General features: G+C 37.3%; 1 protein-coding gene across 2 annotated transcripts in view; it reads right to left on the bottom strand.

The window, feature by feature from the left end:
- The window catches only part of GRK4 (G protein-coupled receptor kinase 4), a 40,100-nt gene extending 16,482 nt beyond the window's left edge, over window positions 1–23,618 (bottom strand). The window contains exons 1-10 of one of the 2 annotated variants that reach the window (XM_074147036.1): window positions 23,374–23,425; window positions 23,251–23,259; window positions 12,781–12,867; window positions 12,152–12,264; window positions 7,954–8,031; window positions 6,744–6,844; window positions 5,316–5,408; window positions 3,879–3,942; window positions 2,992–3,132; window positions 88–278 (exon numbers count right to left, since the gene is read on the bottom strand). In XM_074147036.1, coding sequence (XP_074003137.1) covers window positions 88–278; window positions 2,992–3,132; window positions 3,879–3,942; window positions 5,316–5,408; window positions 6,744–6,844; window positions 7,954–8,031; window positions 12,152–12,264; window positions 12,781–12,867; window positions 23,251–23,259; window positions 23,374–23,425 — 929 coding nt within the window. Of the gene's footprint in view, window positions 1–87; window positions 279–2,991; window positions 3,133–3,878; window positions 3,943–5,315; window positions 5,409–6,743; window positions 6,845–7,953; window positions 8,032–12,151; window positions 12,265–12,780; window positions 12,868–23,250; window positions 23,260–23,373 lie in introns of both variants that reach the window. The other variant, XM_074147037.1, reaches the window with a different exon arrangement.
- Window positions 23,619–23,752: the final 134 nt, after the last annotated feature.

Raw genomic sequence — 23,752 nt, 5'->3', positions numbered from 1 at the left:
TGCTTTAGTAGAAAACAATTAATACATTCAATGCTAAACAGATGTGGAAAATTCAAGGTACGAGTAGTAACTGTAGATGACACTCACCTGTAAACAATTCTCTCCTTCTGCAAATCCTCCAGACCACAGCACAGTTCTGCAGCATAGAAAATAGCCCTTTCTTCATCAAAGCCAGGATTTCCCATGTTATATATGTGAAACTTCAGATCCCCTCCATTCATTATGGTTAATACTAAACACAGGGCATCTTTCGTCTCATACGTATAGGATAAACTAACCTAAAAATGGGGTAGGGGGAGAAGACAACCATTATTCATTTATAAACCCCAACACAATTCACGGCTCTTTTTAAAGAACAAAACAGCCAAGAAGAGAATCTCTCCTGTCCAGTACTTGAAGACAAAGTAATTCAGACGAATTTGCAGGTACACACAAACACTACATCATCACCATACTAAAGTTTAGTGACATATCTGTTTAGGTACCATAGAGTTCCATCTCCATCCAGACAACAAATTCATTGATGATGCACCTCAGCTGCATGTTATCTATATTATTCTTTGTAAAGATAATGTGCGCATATAACTTATTTTATTAATACCTCAGGAATTATGCATTGTCAAACTATTTTCCTGAACTTCTACAAGACTTAGAGCTGCCCTACGTTAGAGAAACTTAAAAAGTTATTTAAGATCAAATGTATAGTTTCTATTGGTCCTTCTGCCTCCCCAAATAACCACATATTTCCCTGGCTTAGGACCTGTCAACAGTAAAGACTTAGTGTAGATCTTTATAGGCTTTCTTCTCACTGTATTTGGAATGAGGTGCTGATAGGGAAGGAAGAACATCTTTATTTTTCTTCAGGTTTTCAGTAAATGTTTTTAAAGTGCATTTTTAGTTTTACAGCAGCCTTGTGAATTTAAAGAGAAACAATTTTAAAACAATGTTATTTACTGCAAAATTTAACATGTTGTTTAAGTTACAAACTCAAGTTTCAACAGAAAAAGCTATGCTATGCTGATGATCATCTGGCAGGATCTTCAAAATTACCTACAGAGATTAACTAACTTGTACTGAAAGCAATGAGATTTAAACATACTTATCTAATATAAGCTAAGTTAGTTAAAAGTCAGTAGGATTTTTTTGACTCAATAAACATATTTTAAAATGCAGTACAAGTACAGAAAGGCAATAACTCAGTAATAAGTCCAAACTCTTCCTTCAAAAGCATAAATCCAACACGTAATAATAAAATGAAATAAATATACAAATCAGCTACTCAGGACAAGGGTTCTTATTTGGTGGTTTTAAACTGACCTGTCCAGCTATTAATGACTTCACTTGTGAAACAGGCATGACAAATTATCTACCCACTTCCAACCCAGTATTACTGCAGATCCTAGATCTAGATCTTCTCTGTTCCATCAAAAAAACCATTGGATGGCAAGAGGAAAATAACTTATGCTCAATCCTATAAAGTAATTTCAAATTCAACTTTGATCAATTATTGATTTATAATATTTACATATCTTGAAAAAATATTACTCAAAAATAGAAGTTTTACTCTTATCTCGCGTTATCTCTACAACTAATTTCTGGATCAATTCAGCTAATTTCCGAATTCGATTTCAATCAATTCAAGGCCACAAGCCTTCTGAGAAAATAACATCAGCATATTTATACAAAAACATTATTTATAATAATTTAAAAAACATTCATCTATCTGGCCAGCAGGTTCTTAACTTTTCTTTTAGCTAGCAGTATTCAACAGGGGTTTTTTTAATACACAAAGCTTATCAGAAAATATATACATACATACATATATTTTTTTATAAATAACTTCCATTACCCTCTAACACAGGTACTTTAAAATCCAATCTCAACAGCAAGACAAAATTTAACAGTAAATGGATTTAAAACCAAAGCAAAATGCATTTAAATTAACATTTAATTGACAACAACTCAATGAAAAAAAAAAAAAAGAACAAGCAAAAATCATTACCTGGGGAAAAGTTTACCTGGCATATCTTTGATCATTGTAAGTTATTTCACTGCTTACTAATTAGAGCTACTAACAGACCGTAATTTAAGTGATAGTATCAGGTCAAAGTACTAAGACTTTCATTCTGTGGAATTTCTATTAAAAAGTTATGTTAGTTGTTTTATATCCAAGATACCTCTTTAAGCCTTAATACATAGGAAAGCACGATAACTAACCTGAATCGATATACTAGTCAAATTTCATGTTTAGCTTGAAATGTATAAGCAATATAGTAATGAATGCTATGAAAACTCTATATAAAAGATATAGAAAAAGATATAAAAACTCTACTATGAAAAGTCACAGAAATGAAGGATATGCAACTTCAAATAGCAATTAAATGGCAGACTCTGGAAGTCACCCCTTTGTAAGGGCATTTATGAATAACCTTCAAAAATGAAATTAGAAATCAGCATTAGTTATAAGAAAACAGGTATATGGGAGGGAAGAAAGGGGTAAGAGAAGAAAATAGAACAATGCATTGGAAGAAGAGACAGAAAAAAGAAACAGAAGGAAAAATGAGGATGGAATATAGTATGTGGAATATCCTTTTTATTAAACATGGGCAAACATATTCAGTCATAGGCTGCAGCAGAAATAGAATTTAAGTGATTATTCAAGTCTAAGCACTACAGAATAATCTAGTCACCTCTAAATAGAGGAAAAAGATTCAGTGGCATCACCATGCTGAATTACAACCTAATGTTTTGGTTGTGAGACATAAAGCAGGCAGGCTAAAACCAATTTCATATTGGATAAAAAAAGGCCTCTGCACAGAGCTACTCATAATCACATACAAAACACACTTATTAAATCCATCATTTATCTCAGCAGTCCTGCATTCTAAATCAATTAAAGTGTCTTGCACCCACAAGCTCCTAGAAGAGACTGAAATGAAGCAAACAAAGCAAGACAAACTTCAGAGAATAAGACCAGAAGTAGATACTTACTACAAACCTACTATTCACTTTTTCTAGAATTCTTTTTTCATTTAGAGCCATTGATTCTCCTTTCCTCTTCTTTATTCTCTTTTTTTCTAGCTTTTTACAAGCATACATTTTTCCTGTTGCCCGTACTTGACAGGCACACACCTAAAAAAGAAGGAAGGTGTGTCAAAGCATTTTCTTAAAGAAGATAAAATTTTATTTTATTTTTTCACTCTTGAACACTCTCAGAAAATGAAAGTCTGTAAGCTTCAATACAGAGATTTCACCCACGGAACAACTTTGAAGGGTCACAAAAGCTGTAACAGAGGCAGAAAAAATGATTACACAGCAGCAAACCCATTTTTGTCGGGGTTGAATAGTTCAGTAAAACTGTGGATCTTGTGTTGGTGAGAAACCTGACTGTGGTAACGGTATATGTCTCGGCAAGCACAACAGAGGACAAACATCCATGCCATAACCAAGCCAAAGAAAGATAATGATATCTCTTCCCCTTCAATATAGGGCTCTGGTTAAAGCATGTAGGGGGAAGAAAACCCAATGAATTATAAACAGAATTAACAAAATCTATAGACTTTCCTATTAGGCTAATGAATATTTTACATATTTATTAAGTAGAAACTACATTCTCATTGACAAATGAAATTTCTAAAGAGAAGCAACTGCTGCTAGTCAGTGGAAGTTTTCTCCAACTTCGTGCATGACCTACATTACTGGAACTAACACATTAAAAGAAAACAGTTTGGATTGACAACAGTCTGCCTGGTGATGAGTCAAATGTAGATTGTTAGAGCCAAGAGTTAAAAAACTGCTCCTCCTCTGTATTAAACTTTTACTTTTTTTTTTTTTTTCCCCTCAAGGATTGCCTCACAGAAAGATACTTCTGTACTCACCTCTCCAAATCCACCTTTGCCTAGTACTCGGTAATGCCTAAATGTGTGTTTGGTTACTGGTTGCCTGATCAAGAAAAAGAAAGTTACTACAACAGGAATTACAAGAGTTACTAATCCCTTTCCCACCCCGAGGTCTGTCTTCATTTTCTCCTTCCTGTTCTATGACATCTTACTGAACAACAGTTGCCTTGACCTCATGAAGACGGTATTATAATAAGCAGAATTTCAGATGAAAGGAGTGCTCTGATTAGAAACATTGGCTCCCTCATGTGGTCATCAGACATTCACAATAGCAGGAAGAAAAGCTAATCAATTAGGCCCTGTGCTGTTTACGGTTAGAGCCTTATCTGTTCTCATAACCGTCAATCTATCACTTCCAGTTGCCTCCCTCAGTTGCCATATGCTGACATATAGGTTGCATTTCAATGAGATCATGTTTACAATGCCGCATTTAAGAAGTAAACCATTTCTGATTTTGCTTTGCTGTTCTGGTTTTTCAAAAAAGAAAGAGTTGTGGTATGCAACAGGAGTACACCAGCTGAGGTATTGATGTAGTGGAAGAGGAACAGATAACTGGAGGCAGTAAAGGTGTCAGCCATTCTATGCTAAAAAGCTCCTAAATCAAGTATCAGAGCAGGGCTGTTTCACCATGGTGGGTTTGGCTGGGTTTTTTTTGTTTTGTTTTAAAAGAGCATTGCTTGCTAATGCAGCTTTGTTCTCAGGACAACAAATGGAGGGTTCATTTGGTTTAATTGTTGGAGTCACTTCCCCAGTGCTCTACCTGGCTTTTGCTACTAGTTCTGTCAAATAAAGACACTGGATAATTGGAATTTACCATAAAATTAATGCTCAAGCCTGTAACCTTTGAATATGTAATCATGATACCCAGCAGTGCTGAATTAGAATCAGCTGGTACCAATTTCAGCCTTCTGAAAAAGTTTGGACACTCATTTAGTACTGATTTAAAAGCCCAAACCAAATTCTGATATATACAAATCTTGCAGTCTTGTAATTACTAGATCTGTGTCTGTATCACCCTGAAAAACTGATTAGTTACACAATCACCCAGTGGGTTATAAAACTAGATTAATCTGCTTATTAAGCGCTAATTAGACCAACTTTGAAACTAAAGGATAATAGCATTTCCAAGAAAGACTGGTATCTCACTGCGGCCCTGACAGCCAAACTTATATCTATATGATATATGAATGCCTAATACAAATTTACCACTTAAAGACTCAGTGACAGATATTTCCATTGGAGTACTGGTTCTCTCACTGTCCCATCAACATCATCCTTTACATCTTGTCTTTCAGATCATACTTTCTCTGACAAGCAGTTTCATTCATTAGGGCTTTACAGCACTTTTAGCATAACAAGTAGAACTGGCCACAAAGTAAAGCAAAATTATAATGCAAACATCATAAATAAACTTACTTTTCCAGCCATTTCCACTGTAAAAAACGGGAAAAATACACACTTTCTTGGTAAGCTTCAAAAGGGCTTCTGCTTAGGTATTCATGGACAATTCTAGCAACAGGAAAATAAAATCAATCTTATACTGAAAACACTGATGAAGGAGGAGGTGCTATCAATCTATTAAAATATACTTAAATATATCAATGAAGCACTAGGCAGAAAAACACCATCACTGCACTCTACAACAGTTTTAACCTGAGTGTCTCACAAAGTGAGTGCCTGTCACAGAAAACTGTTCCTGTCAAAACACCAGTGAATGCCAAACTACTGTTACAGTAACTAGAAAGTTTGACCTCTGCATATTCATTGTCTTCAATCCCACCTTAACATCAGCCTCTCAGTAGCTATGCAATGCATGTGTGACCCCACAAACATGACCTCTGAAAGATATTTACAGGAAAATATCTACAAGTTTTCATACATTCTTTGGAGACCAGTAAGTAAAATTTTATAGTAGGATTTGAAATTTAAATACTAAATGGCGTATCCAACCTGAACACCAGGTACCGTATCATTCCCCGTATACTAAACAAACGCAGGTCAGGGTGGGGGGAAGGAAAACAAGTCATTCAAACTGTATTCAGATATTAATTAGACAGAGGAAAGGGGATGACCTACATGGCAGATCCTCTATTTGAGACATGTTTTACTAGGTGTTCTCACACATCCCTTTCAATCTTATAATCTCAGGTTGTTTTAAAGTATGCTTATTTTTGTTGCCGGGGAGATGACCCAAGCAGCGACAAAATGTGTTGTAATCCTTCAGACATGATCAAGCATGCCTTGAAGAACCAGTAATATTAGAAACATAAAGGCTTTAGAAAGACATGCAACACTGGTAAACACGAACCATCCCTCCTAGGAAAGCCTTCTCTGCTGCTGCTGTGCGAAGTATCACTTCATGACTTCAGAACAAAACCAAGTTGTATTTGTTTATGTTAACTATCACAATCAATCCTCTAATCAGCTATCTCAATGGAACATAACTGTTGGCCTCACTTCAACCCGTTATCAAGAAATATAAATTGTGTAACATTGTTCAGAAACCTTTCAAGCTCCAGTTTATAACTTTGTATTTTTCTAATTAACTTCATCATGGAAAAGAAGTCACTCAAAAGGTAAGAATATAATAAAGACAAATACCATTCCAACTTAAACAATTTTATGCAAAAATAGCATTGAAGAAAAAGCTCTGCAAAAATCAAACATCTACAATTACATCTGAAGGAAACCTAGTCCTTCAATAAATCTGTTCCAAATTTACTACCTACACTCATTTCAGAGACCAAATACTCCCAGGTGTAATAACTTAATTTTCATTTCTCTCAGAAACACATAAATTTCCCTTGTGATACTCAAACTTAGCGCTATGCATTTTTAACTTACCTAGTACAGTCCATAAAAAGATCCTTAGAAGGGTTCTTTTCCAGTCTTGCTTTACATTCATTTACTGTTTCCTGAGGTATTTCTGGCAAGTGTGCTGCAGACTTGACATCATTAAAAAAAAAGGAAGGGCAACAATGAAAGAAATTTTGTAAATCAATAGAACGAATAAAAGTTCTATATTCAAAGTGAAATGAAATCTGCTAATACAGGAAAATGAAAGGAATGGTTTGGCTAAAGAGAAAACCAAGAAAGTCAGACTCAGGCAAAATTTTTATTTGTTCCCTATTACAGAAAAATGCATTGAAAACTATTACAGTTATTTACTATTTCAGTATCTGGGGAAACAAACTTGCAATAACTCCAATTTCTTTTTCTTTCCATAAGCCTACCACCACAAAAGCAAGTTATCTATTTGGTTTGGCAGGATGGAAGGAAGATGAAACACACAAAACACACAATTTGGGAAACTATTTCAAACCAGCCCAAAGAAATATCTTTTTTTTTTTTTCCTTCAAAAACTGTAAGTGACTTATGGTAGTTCTAAAGAAATTGTTAGAAGAGATGTGGCAAACTTAGAGTCTATCTGCTTTTAAGGCATCTGCAAGACCTTCATTTGAAGTAAAGTCTTCTCAAGTTGACCAAAGTAAGAGAAGAAGAAGGAGCATCTATGCATAGAAAGCAAACATCAAATTATATATCCACAGAAAAGCTTCTATCAGATACCAAAAAACAGACTCTTAAAAATAAATCAGTGAGATCTAGTATATGCCAAAGATCACCTATTAATGATTGCCATGCAAAATACAGAGAAATGGAATGCCCTAGAACAAAGCAAAAAAAGGAAGCCCGAGAATTTAAAGAATTTCTCATTCTCGTGTCTTCAGACTAGAAAACTGAGTTAATTGGTTAATGAGTTTTCTTTAGATGCTAAATGAGTTTGTTTAAAAATATATCTTTACTTGAGACTAGTATTTTAATTAGAAAACATAGGAGAATAAATCGTAATGGTAGCAGAGATCAGTCAAGGTTTCTGCTCAAACTGATAAGAGTTTCACAATCTTAGAAGGCAGCATACCCTTCAGAAAGACAAAAAAATGGGACTAATGAAGTTTAAAGTCTATTTACTGAAAGCAACGCAACAACTTAGATCTCTATTTGCCTGACATTTACAAAACACTTGAGACAACATTTTACAATATAATATATTTACCCCATTAGTGAAGTATGTCTCTAGAACTTTCAGGCCACAGTCTATACGCTTTTCATCTGAAGATACCTCATATTCTGCCTAGGGGAATAGATTTGAAAGTTAAATTATGTTCAGAACTATTTGGCACTACAGTATTTTACATGATGCTAGGTAAATTTTACGATGAATACGACAATGCTCCTAATACAAAAGGAACTGGAAGGGTCTCATTGCTTAAAATCTATTTAAATATTTTAGGCTACGTAGTGTAATATGTATTAAGAACAGTCTTAAGGAAAAAAGCACATGGAATTTAACTGTTGGAAAACATGAAAACCAATGGTATGTCTAAGTGCAATTACAGAAACTACATCCTAGAGGTTAAAGTAGATCAATTACAATGAAACAGTATTTACTTAATATTGCAGGACAGAATGATCCAAATCGGAAATAATTAAATAAGAGCACAATAATCAGCCTTTTCTTCACTGTATTATTTTTATTCCTTCATATATTTTTCTTTACTACAGTCTTGAGTAAAACCAGGATAAAACTACTACTTTCTACAAGGTCACATTAATGGGAAATAAGTGAGATCTAAACCAAATCCTACTTCATTTTTTGAGAAAATAAAACCGAGTAGATACAAAATTTTGTGAAATTTTTCACTTAGTAATACACGGTACTTTAATGTAGAGAGAGACCACTGTGCAATATGGCACATTTAACAGATAAACAACTGGCAGCTTAATGAAGCTCTGGAGGTAGCTACTCATGGAAAAAACAAACAAACCATCAAACCAGTATTGAAAAACACCAAGAACTACTTACTATTAACAATTTTAAAGAATAATCTAGAAGCAGACATCAGAACTTACAACATTTACAGATAACACAGAATCTGGGGAAAGATGAGTTAGAAAAGAGCAATCTCAAACAGCAAGCTATATTAGCTTTGTAAGCTGGGCCAGCTCTATCAAAGCTTATTTCGTATCTCAGAATGTAAACGCATGCACTTAGGAACAAAGAATATAGGGCAGACTTCCAGAATGGAGGACATACAAAACAAAAGTTTGGCATACTGGGACAACAATCATTAAGAACCTCATAGGAAGAACTTCCAAGTGATTGATGTAATCAAAAGAGTAGTTATGTACCTTTATTATTAAAGGAAACTAGAACATTGGAAAATTACAGTTCAAGAACCAAACACACACACAATACTGGAAAGAACAGAATCCCTGAATTCCAGTTCTGCAATCAATTGCACTAGCCCACACTGAGTCACTACTAAGTCATCAGCAGCTTTTTAGCTGAAACATTATGGTATCAACCACTTCAGCACAGTACTCAAATCTATAAACAATTGCAAGCCATTGTTTTTGCTACTTTAATTCCACAACAATCAGTCTAATGGTAAGGAATTCTTCTGCAACTACCAAACAACCTGAGCGGGTTAGAAAAGTCAATCAACCACAGCAGTGCACTTACCACCTTTAACATTTTCGATTATGCCAAAGTAGTCACTAATTTAATACAGACAGTTAGGAATATTGTTTTAAGCAGATACTGTAATTTAAAAGGAAGTTTAAGAGACAGCCTTGTCAACTAATTTCTGTTACTCACAGCGCTTAAGAGGGAAGTTTGAGCTGTCACCCATTCTTTTTCATACTTGAGTAACCTTGTCCTCAGCTAGTGAAATGAGTCACTAGATGATTGGATAACTGTAATTCCTCACTTTAATTTCTGACATTTTTACTCAATTATTTCACAACTCTTCCTTCTGTAAAGCCAAGCTGACTCCAGACTTTACGGTCACACCTTCTCAAGAGGTAAAGCTTACCAGTCTGAGTACTCAGTAGAGGTAGACAGCAGAGCGTTGTACTACCTTGATTTCGCCATTTTGGCCTCCTGAAATCACATTGCTCCAAATAAGAGAGCCAGAGAACTCTTCTAATTAAGATTCAAGACTCTTAAGACTGGGGTATTTTATGCCAGAAATTTTATTTTCAGAAAGACTAACTCTGCAATTTATTTAAAATAATTAAAAAAAATATTAAAAATTGGTAAAACCTGAGGTAAAAACCCTACAACATCAGCATTTTCCCTTCACGTTACTGCCTTACACAAAAAAACAACAAAAACCCCCTCAACCCCACTCTCAACCTGAAAAAAGCTTGAACAAGCTTGCTGAAGACCCATCCAGAAAAGGGAATCACGCCTAAGATTTTTTTCTCCTTAGGGCTGCCCAAGATTTGTTACTCCTTATCTAAGCGTTTAAGGATTAAAAATGCATATAGAGGTTGTAACCATTAAGGGAACATCCACAGTTGTCAGTGGTCTGCCCATTGTGCAACGCTCGTTAAAGGCTCTAGTTTACATCAGCTTCAGGATATTTAGTTCCACTGTTCTGGATTTCCATTCAATCTGTTCTATGCTTCCAAACTATCAAATTGGTCTCCAGAACATGGTGCTAGAACAGCTCCTAAGAGTCATAAAAGTATGGTGAAACGCACCTGGAGAGTAAGCCTAATTGCACAGATTCATTAATAAATATAAGGCAATTCTACTTATTTGACACTAAAGTTCCTTTTTGCTAATTGAGCGCCTCAGTTTATACTCCCATTGGGGAAACGAAGATACGGTGAAGTGTGGGGCACAGTAATAATCCCATGTACTTCCTCATACCCTGCACCTTTCAGAGCCATCTTGCATTCTGAGCCTGTATTTTGGGATGCATGTGAGCAGCAGCACTACCCTACTCCTATCTTCTTTGGTCAATTGTTCCCTGAATATAAGAACACAAACAGGTGGGATGAGAAAAACTGTTCTTTTGGCAGCAATCTCAGTTTAAGGCTGTATCTTACTGCACTTGGATTAACTACAAGGGACAAAGAATAAAAAGCTCTGAGTTATTATTCTCTCCTAAGGACTGTTGTGTGCCTGCCTACTCTTCTCACTACTTTCCCCCTCCCCATGAGGGTTTTGTCTTTGAGAATTTTTTTACAAAACATGGCTATGGGCACACTTCCTTCCTCCCCTCATTCTTTAGCATTAAGATACCAAGATGCAAATGTATCACAACAAAACACTTCCTTTTCCTTGCTCTCTAAAATCTGGTTTCTCTCCTTCCATAGATGGTTCCCTAAATTTCCATCTCTATTGTATTTTTTTTTCCAATTAGCACATTCCATCTGGCCCAGGGCTTTCATGCAGTTGCAACAATTTCAAGTCTATGTTTACAACATGTTCAAGTCTGAGTATCATAAGTAATATTCATTGTATGCACATCCTTTTAGGCTCAAGAAGTCAAGCACCATGTCTTTCTAAAATTATTTCTCTCATTCCCATCATGCCCATTTTTGTAGCTCTCACCATACCAAGATGGCAGAGATTTCATAGCAAATATTAAACATCTTCCTTTAAGTAACAGAGTCAGAGTTCTTGGACATTTGTCATAAAAAGTTAACAGCTTTACAGTTGGCAAGGAGTAAATCTCACTATATTTTATAATGTATGCAGCACTAGTGCACAGATGTGATGAGAGAAAATTAATATTTTACAAAATTGTTGTGTGTTAACCCTGGTAGTCAGCTAAGCCCCACACTGTCGCCTGCTCACTCTGCCCAACAATAATCAGAAGGACTGAAGTGAGTAAACTTATGGGTTGAAATAAAAACAGTTTAATAGATTAAACAAAGCTGCACGCACAAGCAAAGCAAAATAAGGAATTAATATGCTTCTTCCCATGCAGGCAGATGTTTAGCCATTTACAGGAAAGCAGGGCTTCATCATCATGTGTAATGGCTACTTGGCAAGACAAACACCATAACTCTAACTTCCTCCCTCCTCCTTTCCTCCAGCTTTTATTGCTGAGCACAGTGCCATACGGCATGGAATATCCCTTTGGTCAGTTGGGGTCAGCTGTCCTGGCTGTGTCCCCTCCCAACTTCTCATGCACCCCAGCCTCCTCACCAGGGGGGCAGCACGAGAGACACAGAAGGCCTCGACGCTGTGTAATCACTGTTCAGCAATAACTGAAACATCCGTATTACGAACACTGTTTCGGTCAAAAATCCAAAACATAGCACAGCATGAGCTACAATGAAGAAAACTAACTCTATCCCAGCCAAAACCAGTACAAAAATCAAACTTTTTACAAACAAAAATGTATAATCCATTGCCTACTGATATCCATCTCCAACTTCTCACTGCTTACCACTGCATCCAGAAATTCAATGCATCTTTTCAAATCTGGTCTGGAATCACAGAACTGTCTGAAGAGAAGTCTTCCTATTGGCTGTTTGTCACAAAGCTGGTTATAGTCTCTTTCTGAGAAAGAAATAATAAGTAAATAACTTCATTAATTTTTATCTTTGTCATAGCATGGTCCTTACTCCTATTTGAGAATAGGTCAGAAAAATATCTCTACATTGTGAAGATTTTACATTAGCATATTTAGCAAATACATCAAAATCATGCAACGTTCCCAAATAATAGTGAAACACTCGCTTCCTGCCACATTTGTCTCTTATAGACTATCACATTTATTAAAAACACATTCAATTATATGGTTAAGTTTCACCTAGGTTGTGGGGTGGAAAGCAACAGTACTGTGAAATAGCAACCCCAAAGTGAACAAGATTGTTTGGAAAGAAGGAATACAAGATAATAACAGAAAAGGTTAAAAAAATATTACAAAACATTAAGAAAAAAAGTGAAATATATTACCATGTCATTCAAATTGCAACATGACTCCTTTTTCTAATTCATGGCTTTGTAAATTTATCCTTCCTTCTCAAAAAAAAAAAAAAAAAAATCAGACAGAGCATTCTACAGGACACCTACCGATTGAGCATCTAATACCTTCACAATGACTAACAGGTGGCAACTTCAGCATCTCTCTCCATTTTTTACTACGCCCACTCCGTTTGCCTGGAAGAAGAATATGAGTAATGTAAAACAAAATACAATGTCAGAAAAAAAAAATTAAACATAACATTAACAGCATAAAATTAGGTACCTTCTGCACAAATCTGTCAGACCACTTTTCATGCCTAGAAACGAATCTATCTACAGGAATATCCAAACCAATAACAAATTTGATATAGCAGAACCAAGTAACAAAATACACAGAACAAAGTTCTTAAACACATTTTTGGATAATCAAGTTGTACATAAATATTCTCTTAAGGGCAGTAATAGTAATAAGAATAGACCCCACAAACAAATGAGTGGGCATTGCTCAAATACACACCATTTATTCTAGACTAGAGGAGGATACAGGATATCAGAAAGAACTTAGCTGTTGTGGAAGTCAGATCTTTTCAATACTTCAGATTTCACAGCACTAGTATTAAACTGATTTTAAAAGACTACTATTGTTTTTTATTTTTCCCATTGTTTCTAAAAAAATATCTCTGTGCTCCATTTTCTATGTTAAAATTTGAGTTTTAGCACATTACTTTGACCTGAAGAAGCCAATTCCATTTACAGAAGATAGGCATACTTATCAAAAAGCAGAGAGATACATACAGGAACATATATATATATATTTAATTGCAAAACATTTCAGCGGAAGAGTAATTTTTGTGCTGCAAAATATTTTAAAAGAAGATTTTACGAAGTGATATGGCCAGATGCGTTTCCACATGACAGCACAGTAGCAAAACTGCACAGAAACTTTCGAACTGCACCAAAGCAGTACCTACCGTTAACCACAATGGGAGAGAAAGGAAGGGAGTTACCCAATGTAACCCGAATAGAAACTAAGTAGCAAACAGTACTCAGGTCTTTCAGAATTAAATCGTTAGGGAAAAAGGAACTAACACCTTCAGAATAATAAAATACGTATTTAAACAAAACCCTCTTCACTCAGATAACTTCTTGAACAGTTCCACCACTGCAGTCAGAGCAGTTCCAGCCTAGTGTACCTTAGCTCGTACCAAATTTACTTATCTTTGCTAACAGGAACATTGACGTCTCACTGTGCTGCTACAAAAAAAACATTTCAACTCTAGTATCACTAGAAAAGTAAGCAAATAAGGAATACAAAACCTTACAAAGCTTGGCTTGCAGAGATTCTTTGAACTGATACCTACTCTCTACAAAACCTTCTTCTGCACTTTATTTCCTAATGTTGCTTTGTAAGTCACCTGCCTTCCAAAATATTTTAGAACACAAATAGATCAAACCTACTCCCCCCCTCATACTTCATGCAGTACCAGAACTAATCATGAAGCTGTAATTACCAGTATCATAAAAACCTCACACTATTTTAACAAAATATTTTTGATGTTAAAAAGAAGTTGAATATATGCTGGAAGAAAATCAAACCACAGAGCAAAGAGATGCACTTTAACAGAATTGAACTGGAACAAAATCAAGGAATACTATAACAGATATCCTGCACACATACATTGAATAGGAAAGGCCTGGGTATAGATTATTATGTGATCATTGCAAACAATGGACAGAAGCATCAACAACCTAAATTTTAACCATGCAACTGAAAAATGCGCTAAGCTGCCAGGTCCACAGAAGTTAAATTCTTCTGTTAGGAACTGCTCAGAAAGACTCATTTGCGCGTGACACAGTACAATCAGTATTGATCAAGAATGATAAACTGACCCAAATTCATAACATAATGCTGTTCTGAAAAAATAAAACTGAACTGTGATATACAGCAAGTATATCATCTTCTGAAGCAGAGTCCAAAAAACACACACACAGCCCCACCCCTGAAAAAAAAAAAAAAAAAACACAGAAAATAAAAAAATCCAGATAGAAAAAAAGAGGATCACTGGTGCATTATACTTCAGGTCCAACACAAGAATCTGCTGTATTTCGCCCCAAATATTTGGCCAGTTACTTACGATGTGACCATTATTACATGGTCATTATTTACAAAAAGAGACCACATGCTAGAATGCAATTGAATTCACCATCCTATAGAAGTCAATAAAGACTACATATAATTTAATAATGATGCACAAGAATCAAGTGCTTAGAGGTATCAACTAAATTAACATGCTCTCTCATTTCTCCGAACTGATTGCTCTTACTTTTACAGCAAATGCACAGAAAGAGTCTGTATATCCAAATAATGTAAAGAGAATGCATGACCTACACCATTTACAGATAAATTAGCCACTTCTGGTAAAATTTATGGGAGGAGGCCAATTTGTTTGTCATATTATTATCTAATTGCAAAATCCTTGTCCATTTCTGAGGCAGTTTAAAAGAAGTATCAAATCAAATTATAATAGTTGTGGTTTGTAAGTGTCTTAATATTGATTTCAGAGCTTCTATTCTGGATGTCATTCAAAAATACTTCAGCTAAAATTCTTCCAGAAAGACCAACAGCTTACTTTCCAACACAGCAGCAACAAAGCCATTAGGTTATTCTGCTTTACGGTTGACCTTTGTGGTTCAGATGAAATACCACTTTTGCCTGTTTCAGATGTAACTGCTGGCTAGAACAATGTCTAACTTGAAGCGACTCATCTTTTACAAAGAGAAGGGTGGATGCAGCAATACACCATTACAGTGAGGGAACACTGCAGTTACATTTTCAGGTACACAAGAACCTTACCTTCTTCTCCTCCCCAAAAGTTTGAGTTAGGATTTCAGCATTTACCTGTTCACATGCTTTTGCTTCTTAAAAAGATACATACTAAATTCAGTTAGGTCATTGCATTATAATATGGTATGAGAAAGGTGTTTAGATGTTTTCATTTTTCAACTTTTTTTTTTTTAAACTTCAGAGAAACATTTGAAAAACTAACGTAAGGCAAGGCGGCTGGCTTATTCAAAAGTAAAATCACAACTATTTGCAAGAAAAAGAAACTGCTGTGGCAAAACAAAGCAATCTGGTGTAGAAACAGATTTAGACAAATAATGTTTTTCAAGTCATCAGGCGGGCTGCCCACAGCCACAGTGATCTTCCTTACAGACAGGATTTGCAGCATGGCTCTCATTTCACTGAGCACAACGTTCACTGAACATTATTAGTCAGTCTTCCTTGAGATAGAAAACCTGGATTCTGTCTTAGGGAATGAAAATAGCGAGAAGCACCCTACTATCTATGGCTAATAAATGTACACAGACTATATGGGGTGAAATGCCGGGGATACTACACTGACACTGAGATTATGACATTGGGTTGTTCAGAGACCTCTGTGCTTCAGCTTTCCTGCCGGTAAAGGGCAAGCAACGTATCTCTGCGGTCGAGAAGCACACAGCTATGCAGCACTAGGGGTGCATGATTGCTACATCATTCTTGCAAAATTGATTCCACAAACCAGATTGTCAGATACCAGCTGAGAAATTCATACTAGACCACACCCAGATAAGCTCTGAAAGCATAAAACTGCAACAAGAAGATGGCCTACAGCATGCCTTTAACTGTATAAATCAATCGGTTCAATGAAAAATGCAACAGAATTGATGCAGAAGCTCTACATCATCTACACTGAGACCCATGAGAACAATCTGGGTACATACACTGTCTTACAATACATCTTTCCCACAGCAGAGAAAGTTGCAGGCAGGTTTCCTAACAGATTTTAAACTCAGATGAATTCAAATCTTCTCCTACTTATAGTCACATTTTCCTTCAAACCGCTTGTGATAAGGATTAAAACCTTTCATGAAAAATCAAAACATTGGAGTTTTGTAGCCTTATGCTACAAAGACATTTGTAAACGCTGCCCACTAAAACAAAATTTTGATGGTATGCCCTTACTGTGCAAGGTCCACCTTCAAGACACAAAACACTGCAGAATTGATACCCCAGGTCTTTGGATCAGAATGGTAACACTGAAGTACTACTAACTCCAGGCTTGGAGAGAAGTTCCCACATACCATTACTTGAGGAAGGCTGTTGTGCTTCCAGTCGCAGAGACAGCTCATACCACACTGCTTTGTGGGGTCTCTGCAACCTTCTCCATTGCGCAGGTCAGATATATTTTTTGACATCTCAGTTCCTTGAAAAACAATCCTAGTCACAACTTAACAACTAGGTTTAAGAGAGTGGCATCTCTTTTATATGGAGAAAGATTTTTTTTTTCCAGAAGTATGATGCATACAATCTGGCTGGCTCTCAGCAAGTTCACCAGAATCACCTAGCCGAAAACTCAGGTTTCAGCACAAGGTAGGCACCTAACTCTTCAGCATTATAAAGGCCAAGACACTTCTGAACACAAACTGAAGCAAAAATGCAAGCAATTTAATAAAAAAACACATAAAAGGTACCTATAGATTACAGATTGTTATGGCATTTTTAACATAATATTCCTCACACTCCTGGATTCAAATGCCTAGAATCGGACTCAGCAAAGTAATGCTCGAGTCCTCTTGCTCATCTAACTGTCAGAAAGCAGTAACACCATAAGCAGTTAAAAACCCCGGGTATCTATGTGAACATTTGTGCAGCTTGTTTATATGCACAATCATTTATTGTTCCCACAGCTATAACCACTTGAACAACTGGTTCTTCACATCGGCTCTATATACAATTCCAGTAATCATGTGCACCTTTAAGAACGGCTAGTGCACACATGCTGAACGGCTTCTGCGCTTCTTCAGAGCTTAGGTATGAAAGTTTTGTATCAACTCAAGTAAACGTAACTAAACTGAACCAGAATTTATTACTCTAATCTTGCCATCGAACAATGTAACATCTGTGTATGTATTTCATATGATAGGTGTATAACAACAATTTCATGAACAGGGCTTACTAGAGGGGGAAAAAAAAAAAACCACCACACACCACAAAAAACCAACATTAAGAAAACTCCAATTTTACAGACTACTCCTTGACAAACAAGGATTTTTTTATCATGGTGGTACATCGTGACTGCGACAGATAGAAAAGAAGTAAAATTCCTTTAAGTAGATTGTGAAAGCTCTAGCTACAATCGCCACGTTTGAAATAACCAAAGCAGCAGTGTGTATCAATAACTAGACCTCTCATGTTGTGTTTATTTAGTAAATGTAATTATTTAGATTCCAACATGCCCACATGCATTCTTCTTACAGTTCATTAAATAAAGGACAAAAAGGCAGACATCGTGCATAATTCTGTACAAACACAGGAAGACATGTTTCCTGCCACAATGAGTTTACAGCAATTTAAAGCACAATGCAATAAGGGAGTGCAATAGAATATAGGAGGCAAATAAGGGAAGAACAGACAAAAATAACAGCATCTGCAAAAACTCACATCATTCTCACGTTAAAATTTGTGTTTGCTGCTAGTGAATGGACTTTCTGGGTATGAGTGTGCCTTGATTTCCTGCTTGTCCGTACTCCTTAAGTAATTAAAGATTTTAGTTTGATAGGCAAAAGGCAGTGATCTGACCAATCTCTTTAGAATTTTCTTCCTCATTACAAGTACACACATTATAGGCTATCTGCCTGAGTATCATCACCAATACCATACTCAATTTTTACCTTATGCTGCAAGTAAAAGTAGAATGTATTTCACTTGCAGAATTATTTCAGTTGGTTTTAAACCTAGATAGATAAAACACACAATTTGAGTGGACAGCTTATTTTTTTTGTGAAGAGTGCTAAACTAATACATTTCCAATTCTGAAACAAGTATCTTTCAAGATTCGCTTAAGCCAAACTGTGATCACATTCTATTACTGAAAGGTTCCTGCTTACTCTGTCCTTGGGCTGCATCTAACAATTATCAAATCTGCAGGGGCTTGTGGATCCATCCGAAAACTAATTTTTGGGGAAAAAAAAAACCAACCCCAAAACACCCAAAAACATAGAAAAACACCACCACAACAACCCACACACCCTATATTGGTTCATAGATCCAACTGGAAACTATCGTACCCATTCTGCAACCACAGAATAGAAGCAATACAACCAAGAGCTTGGGGGAAAATTTGCTTGAGGCAAGATCTTAATTTAGCCTAAACCAATCATGACCTAGAGGATATTACATGCCTAACAGCAGGCCTAATTCTCATTTACAAACTGCTCCTGCCAGAGCAGCACAAATGAATTTTAAAGCAGATGCAAATGGACCAGGTACGTTTAAAACGTACTCTTGGCATGGATCCTCAGTCAGAGTAAACTGCTATTGACTTCAAAGGAATTACAGATCTACCCTTTGGAAGTATCTTTGGAGACTATTACTTTAGGCAATGAAAAAAGGAAGGCTCCTAAGCAGTTTAAAACATACAGTGATTAATTTTTTTCTTTCAAAATATCACAGACTATGTGTGGGATGCTGAAATGAAGTTGGGGCTTACATATACTCAAAGGATTTATTGAGAGTGATTGAAATAATTATGAAAAACAGAAGATACAAATATAAATAAAGAGAAAATTGAATATAAAATAAAAATACATTTTTGTGACCTTTCATATTTTTTTTCAGAATAACCTAGTTTATATTTATTATTTGTCCCCATTTATGGGATAAATTCTTCAATGTCTTTCAAGCGATACTAATTTCAAAGATATTCTTGCTAGCAGAAAAATGAATGTGTTAATTCCTCCACTCTTAGACAAAACTAGAAGTTGCATTGCTATATGTTATTCTTTTACACATAAAAATCCCTGTATGTGAAGGAGATCACAGAATTGCAAGCTTTCACACCATCTATCTCACAGCTCATACATGACTATCACTTAACAATTACCTGTTTCTCTGTCTCAGTTGCCGCACTACAGCGCTCATAACATCAACTTTGAGTTTGCTTTATAATCTCTTGTTTTTCTACTGAGTCACTTGCGCTTGTTCCACCATAGTTTTCACCTTTAGAGGACGTTTTCTGTTTTTGTTTCTCACATACAGATTTCCCTCAAGAAGTAATATATGCACAAAAGGAAAGAGCTGGATTGGCACAGGAGGCCACTTTTCCCAGGAAACTGGTACAGGGAATCCCAGACCACTTTGGACTACAGTTTTCACCTGGAGGCAGATCCCTCCATGGACAGGTTAGCTCTCAGCACGAGCAGGTCAACTGGAAAAGCGGACGAGGAAAGAAAAGACTCCCAGCACAACTCCTGACTCCTTAATCTTTCATCCATAAAGTACCATAGAGTATTTTGTGTTATCACAATATTTTCTAGTAGTAGGTACATAGAAGAGTCACATATTATGAGCCCACACTAACACCCACATGTGCAAAGAACTGGCATTTGATTATTTACAGAGTCGCAATAAGACTTATTTTAAATCACATTATTCCTTATTTTAAGATAAGTAATCCTCATAGCCTTCCTTCTTCACATAAAGAAGTGTTGTAGTTGCTACAGAGATATTACAAGACTTTACTGGAAAGAGACAGGCTTCTATTAAAATAGAATAGTTTATAGTAGTAGAATAGTTTATGTAGTTATATAGTTTTATATAGTAGAATAGTTTATGAAAAGGTTTGAAAAATCCTCTTAGAGAACAGCGTCATAAGAAAAAATTTAAAGTTTTGGGGCTGGGGTAAGCTGAGGTTTGATCTGGCCTGAAAAACGGTACTAGCAAACTCTTATAAACTGATGCTACCATCATGCAAATTGAAGTAGAAGATTCATGCCTCTGATGAAATAAATCAACAGTAAGGCTATTAGTGATAAGGTAGAAGGTAGTTAATCTAGAAATAGACAACACCACCACTTTGTTTTTATTCTGTAGGAGAGGAAAGTAGCAGTAAAAAGATGCATTTTGTCTAAACACACTAGTTAGTTCCTGGCTCTCTAATTACATACATCAAATCAGATTTAAACAGCAGTAGACACGCACCTAGCTGTCCAGGGTGTGCTAATTCTGCACACCTACAAATGTAAAACCCAAATGATGTTCATTTCCTAACAATATTCACATCCAGAAGTATTAGAGTACCTAAAATTAGAGGAAGATGATGAGTACAAATCTGGGATCATAATTTTGACTGTTAGGTCTGGTTTATGTGCTCAGGTATGATTTGTTGGTGTTATTTACTACAGGCATTTCTGAATTCTCATTAAGCCTCTGCCATACCCTTTCACCAGATGATGACAAGTACGCAACATCCTTAATTCAGTTTCCGTATTTGCAAAATGAAGATGACATATCTCTAGGGTTAAAAGACTTCATAAGATGCTTTCAAGAGTACAACCTTTTTCTACTCTCATAATCATGAAGGAATCTCAAGTTAGACTGAGACTGATCTATGCAAGCCATGATTAAACCTACATTGATTTCTTTCAACACGCCACTGAAAACTATAAAATAAGAGCACAGTAGTTTACGTCTTATTTCTTTTGCTTTTACAACTGAAGTATTTTTCCAGGTCAACACCTTCTCAATCTTTAACACACTGAGAAAATGGAAAAAGGATTACTGATGTGGCTTACGCTTATACAAGAAAATAAGTGAAACTTATTTTCTACAAGCTTGGGATTTTGCTTTCTTCCATGAGAAACAGTAATTCTGCACATTTCCATCCCACCTCTCCATTCACTATACAGGGAGATAATAGGAATGTGGGAAGGAAAAGGTCAATTTAAAGTCTGTTCTTCTGTACCAACTGTGAGGCTCTTTAAGCAAATAATGTATTTCAGTAAAATATCTACCTCACATACTAACTTTGCAAATTCCATTCCTTTGGAGCCTATCAGGCACGTAAGAATAGAGCTGGGACAGGGATTTTATGGAATGGTCCTGACAGATGGCGTAGACCAGACATTCGCAGACCAGCCAGAGCACGCAACAGACCGAAAGTACTTTCATTTCAAGGAACATTTTAAAAAATGTGATGTAAAAGTACCCCATGCACAGCAACTCAGACCTGAAAAGATAGAAGACCTTCTACCAATTGATCAATGGAGTTTTAGAGATTCAAAGCCAGAAATCATGTTTTTGGGCACACTTACACAAAAGAGCCCAGGCCAATTGAAGGTACAAAAGAGTAACAGCTTATTACCATTACTTTTATAAGCTTCACACCAGGTTAAACTGATCTTATTCACATCAGCTGCTCTCAGACTTTCATTTAGTTCATTAAAATATCTTGTTTGGTCAGTTCTACCACTATAATTTATTTTAAACATAGTGAAACCTTAACTAAAGAGGCAACCTGACATTAAGCAGCCACTTAAAAGCCTTTCCAGATTACCACTCCACTCTTTGCGGTGAGGGTTTGGGCACAGTAAAGTTCTGAGCCAGATTCCACTTTCCCTTCATTTCTCAGATCACTTCAACGCGAGCTCCAAATTCAGGCAGCACCACCACAGACATGTTACCGTCAGTGAAACCAGCCAAAACATGTCCTCTAGTTTGAGGTGGTCTTTTCAGCTAAGGTTGGGAAATGGCCCAAAACTGTGATCACTGTTCTGGTTTTTAAACCCCACTTCAAAGTTAAAAGGCTGATTTTCCTCTCTTGCTGCTTAAGGCAAATTTAACTGGATACACACATGGCGTAAGTGCCAAACCCATTTAGAGTTGGAGGAACTTGCAAAACATACAGGGGCAGATTCTGTTGTTCTTACTCACTTTAAACAGCTCCAGCTAAACTAATGGGACTTCTCAACACAATTAAGAAAAGTAGGAACCAATCCAAAAAGAATATGCACATTTCATAGTTGGAAAACATACTCTGCACTGAGTACAGAGGTAATCTGGGGAGGCTTTCAAGTGGTCATTTAATGGACAGCTATATACGTGAAAAAGCAGTAGGACAATCTTATTTTGGGACTTTTTTTAAACAGCAGCCACATGCTAGACTAAATTTCATTATCTATCCAAAACGTTTGTTAGCTGGGGGACAAATCTCCAAGTCAAGCCGTTCTGGTGAATCAAACTGTAAGTATTAATCTGATGGAAAATAGCACACTTTAGTAATTAGGTTGATGCAAAATACAGGTAGCATTCACCAGCTATGTTTCTCACAGGCAGGAACTTCAGCAAGAGAGAGCGCAAGGTTCTTCCAGAGAAGACTTATGTCACTTTGCCCTTTATATCCATATGTATTTATAAATAAACTGAGAATTGCAGATTAACGATCTTCTTAAAACATCCGGTAAAAACACCATTTGAAGCAAGAGCCCGAAGGGGGAAGGAGGAAAGGTGGTGGTGTGGGTTTTTTTTTCGGAAGCGAGCCACAAGCCAGTGACTCCAAACTCTCCCCGCGGGAGGAGCGGGGCAGGTGCCTGAGGGCCCTGCCCGGGGTTCACCCACTCACTCACTCACTCACCCACCCACCGCCGGCGGAGATCGCCGGTCCCCAGCACGAGGGCTTGGCCGCCCCGCCCGGACCCCCTGCCCGGCAGCCTCTCCTCCCTCCCTCTCCTCCTCCATCACTTCCTCTCTCCCCCCACCCCCCGCCCCTCGCCGGCCCCTTCTCCCCTCACCTCAGACCCTTTTCCTCGGTACGTCCCCAGCCCGCCCCGCCTCGCCCTCTGGCTTCTCCTCCCCCCTTCGCTTCGCCCCGCGGCTCTCACCCTCCCGGGCTTTCAGCAGCACCGTGTTGGCCACGATGTTCTCGATTTCCATGGTCGGGGGCTCCTTCCCCTCAGGGCAGCCGGAGTGGAGGCCGCCCCTACTGCCTCCTTCGCCCCCTCCTCCAGCCCCGCCGCCACCGCCGCGACGCCAAGCCTCCGCTCATCCGGCCCCGCAGGACCTCAGCGCTGCGCTCGCCTCTTCCCCATCACCCGCTGCTCGCCCCGGCACCGGCCTCCCCCTCCCCGAGGGCGGAGGCAAGGAGCAGGCAGCAACCGCCCGCCCCGACCATGGCTCTACCGCCCGCCTCCGCCCGCCTCAGCCAGCTCCGCCTCTGCGCTCCCGTCCCGCCTCCCCCTCCCTGGTCCCTTTGGGACTACT

This window comes from Numenius arquata, chromosome 5, assembly GCF_964106895.1.
Source record: "Numenius arquata chromosome 5, bNumArq3.hap1.1, whole genome shotgun sequence".
Taxonomy (NCBI): domain Eukaryota; kingdom Metazoa; phylum Chordata; class Aves; order Charadriiformes; family Scolopacidae; genus Numenius; species Numenius arquata.
Note: the sequence above shows the minus strand (reverse complement) of the source record. Positions and strands in the feature narration are given on the sequence as shown.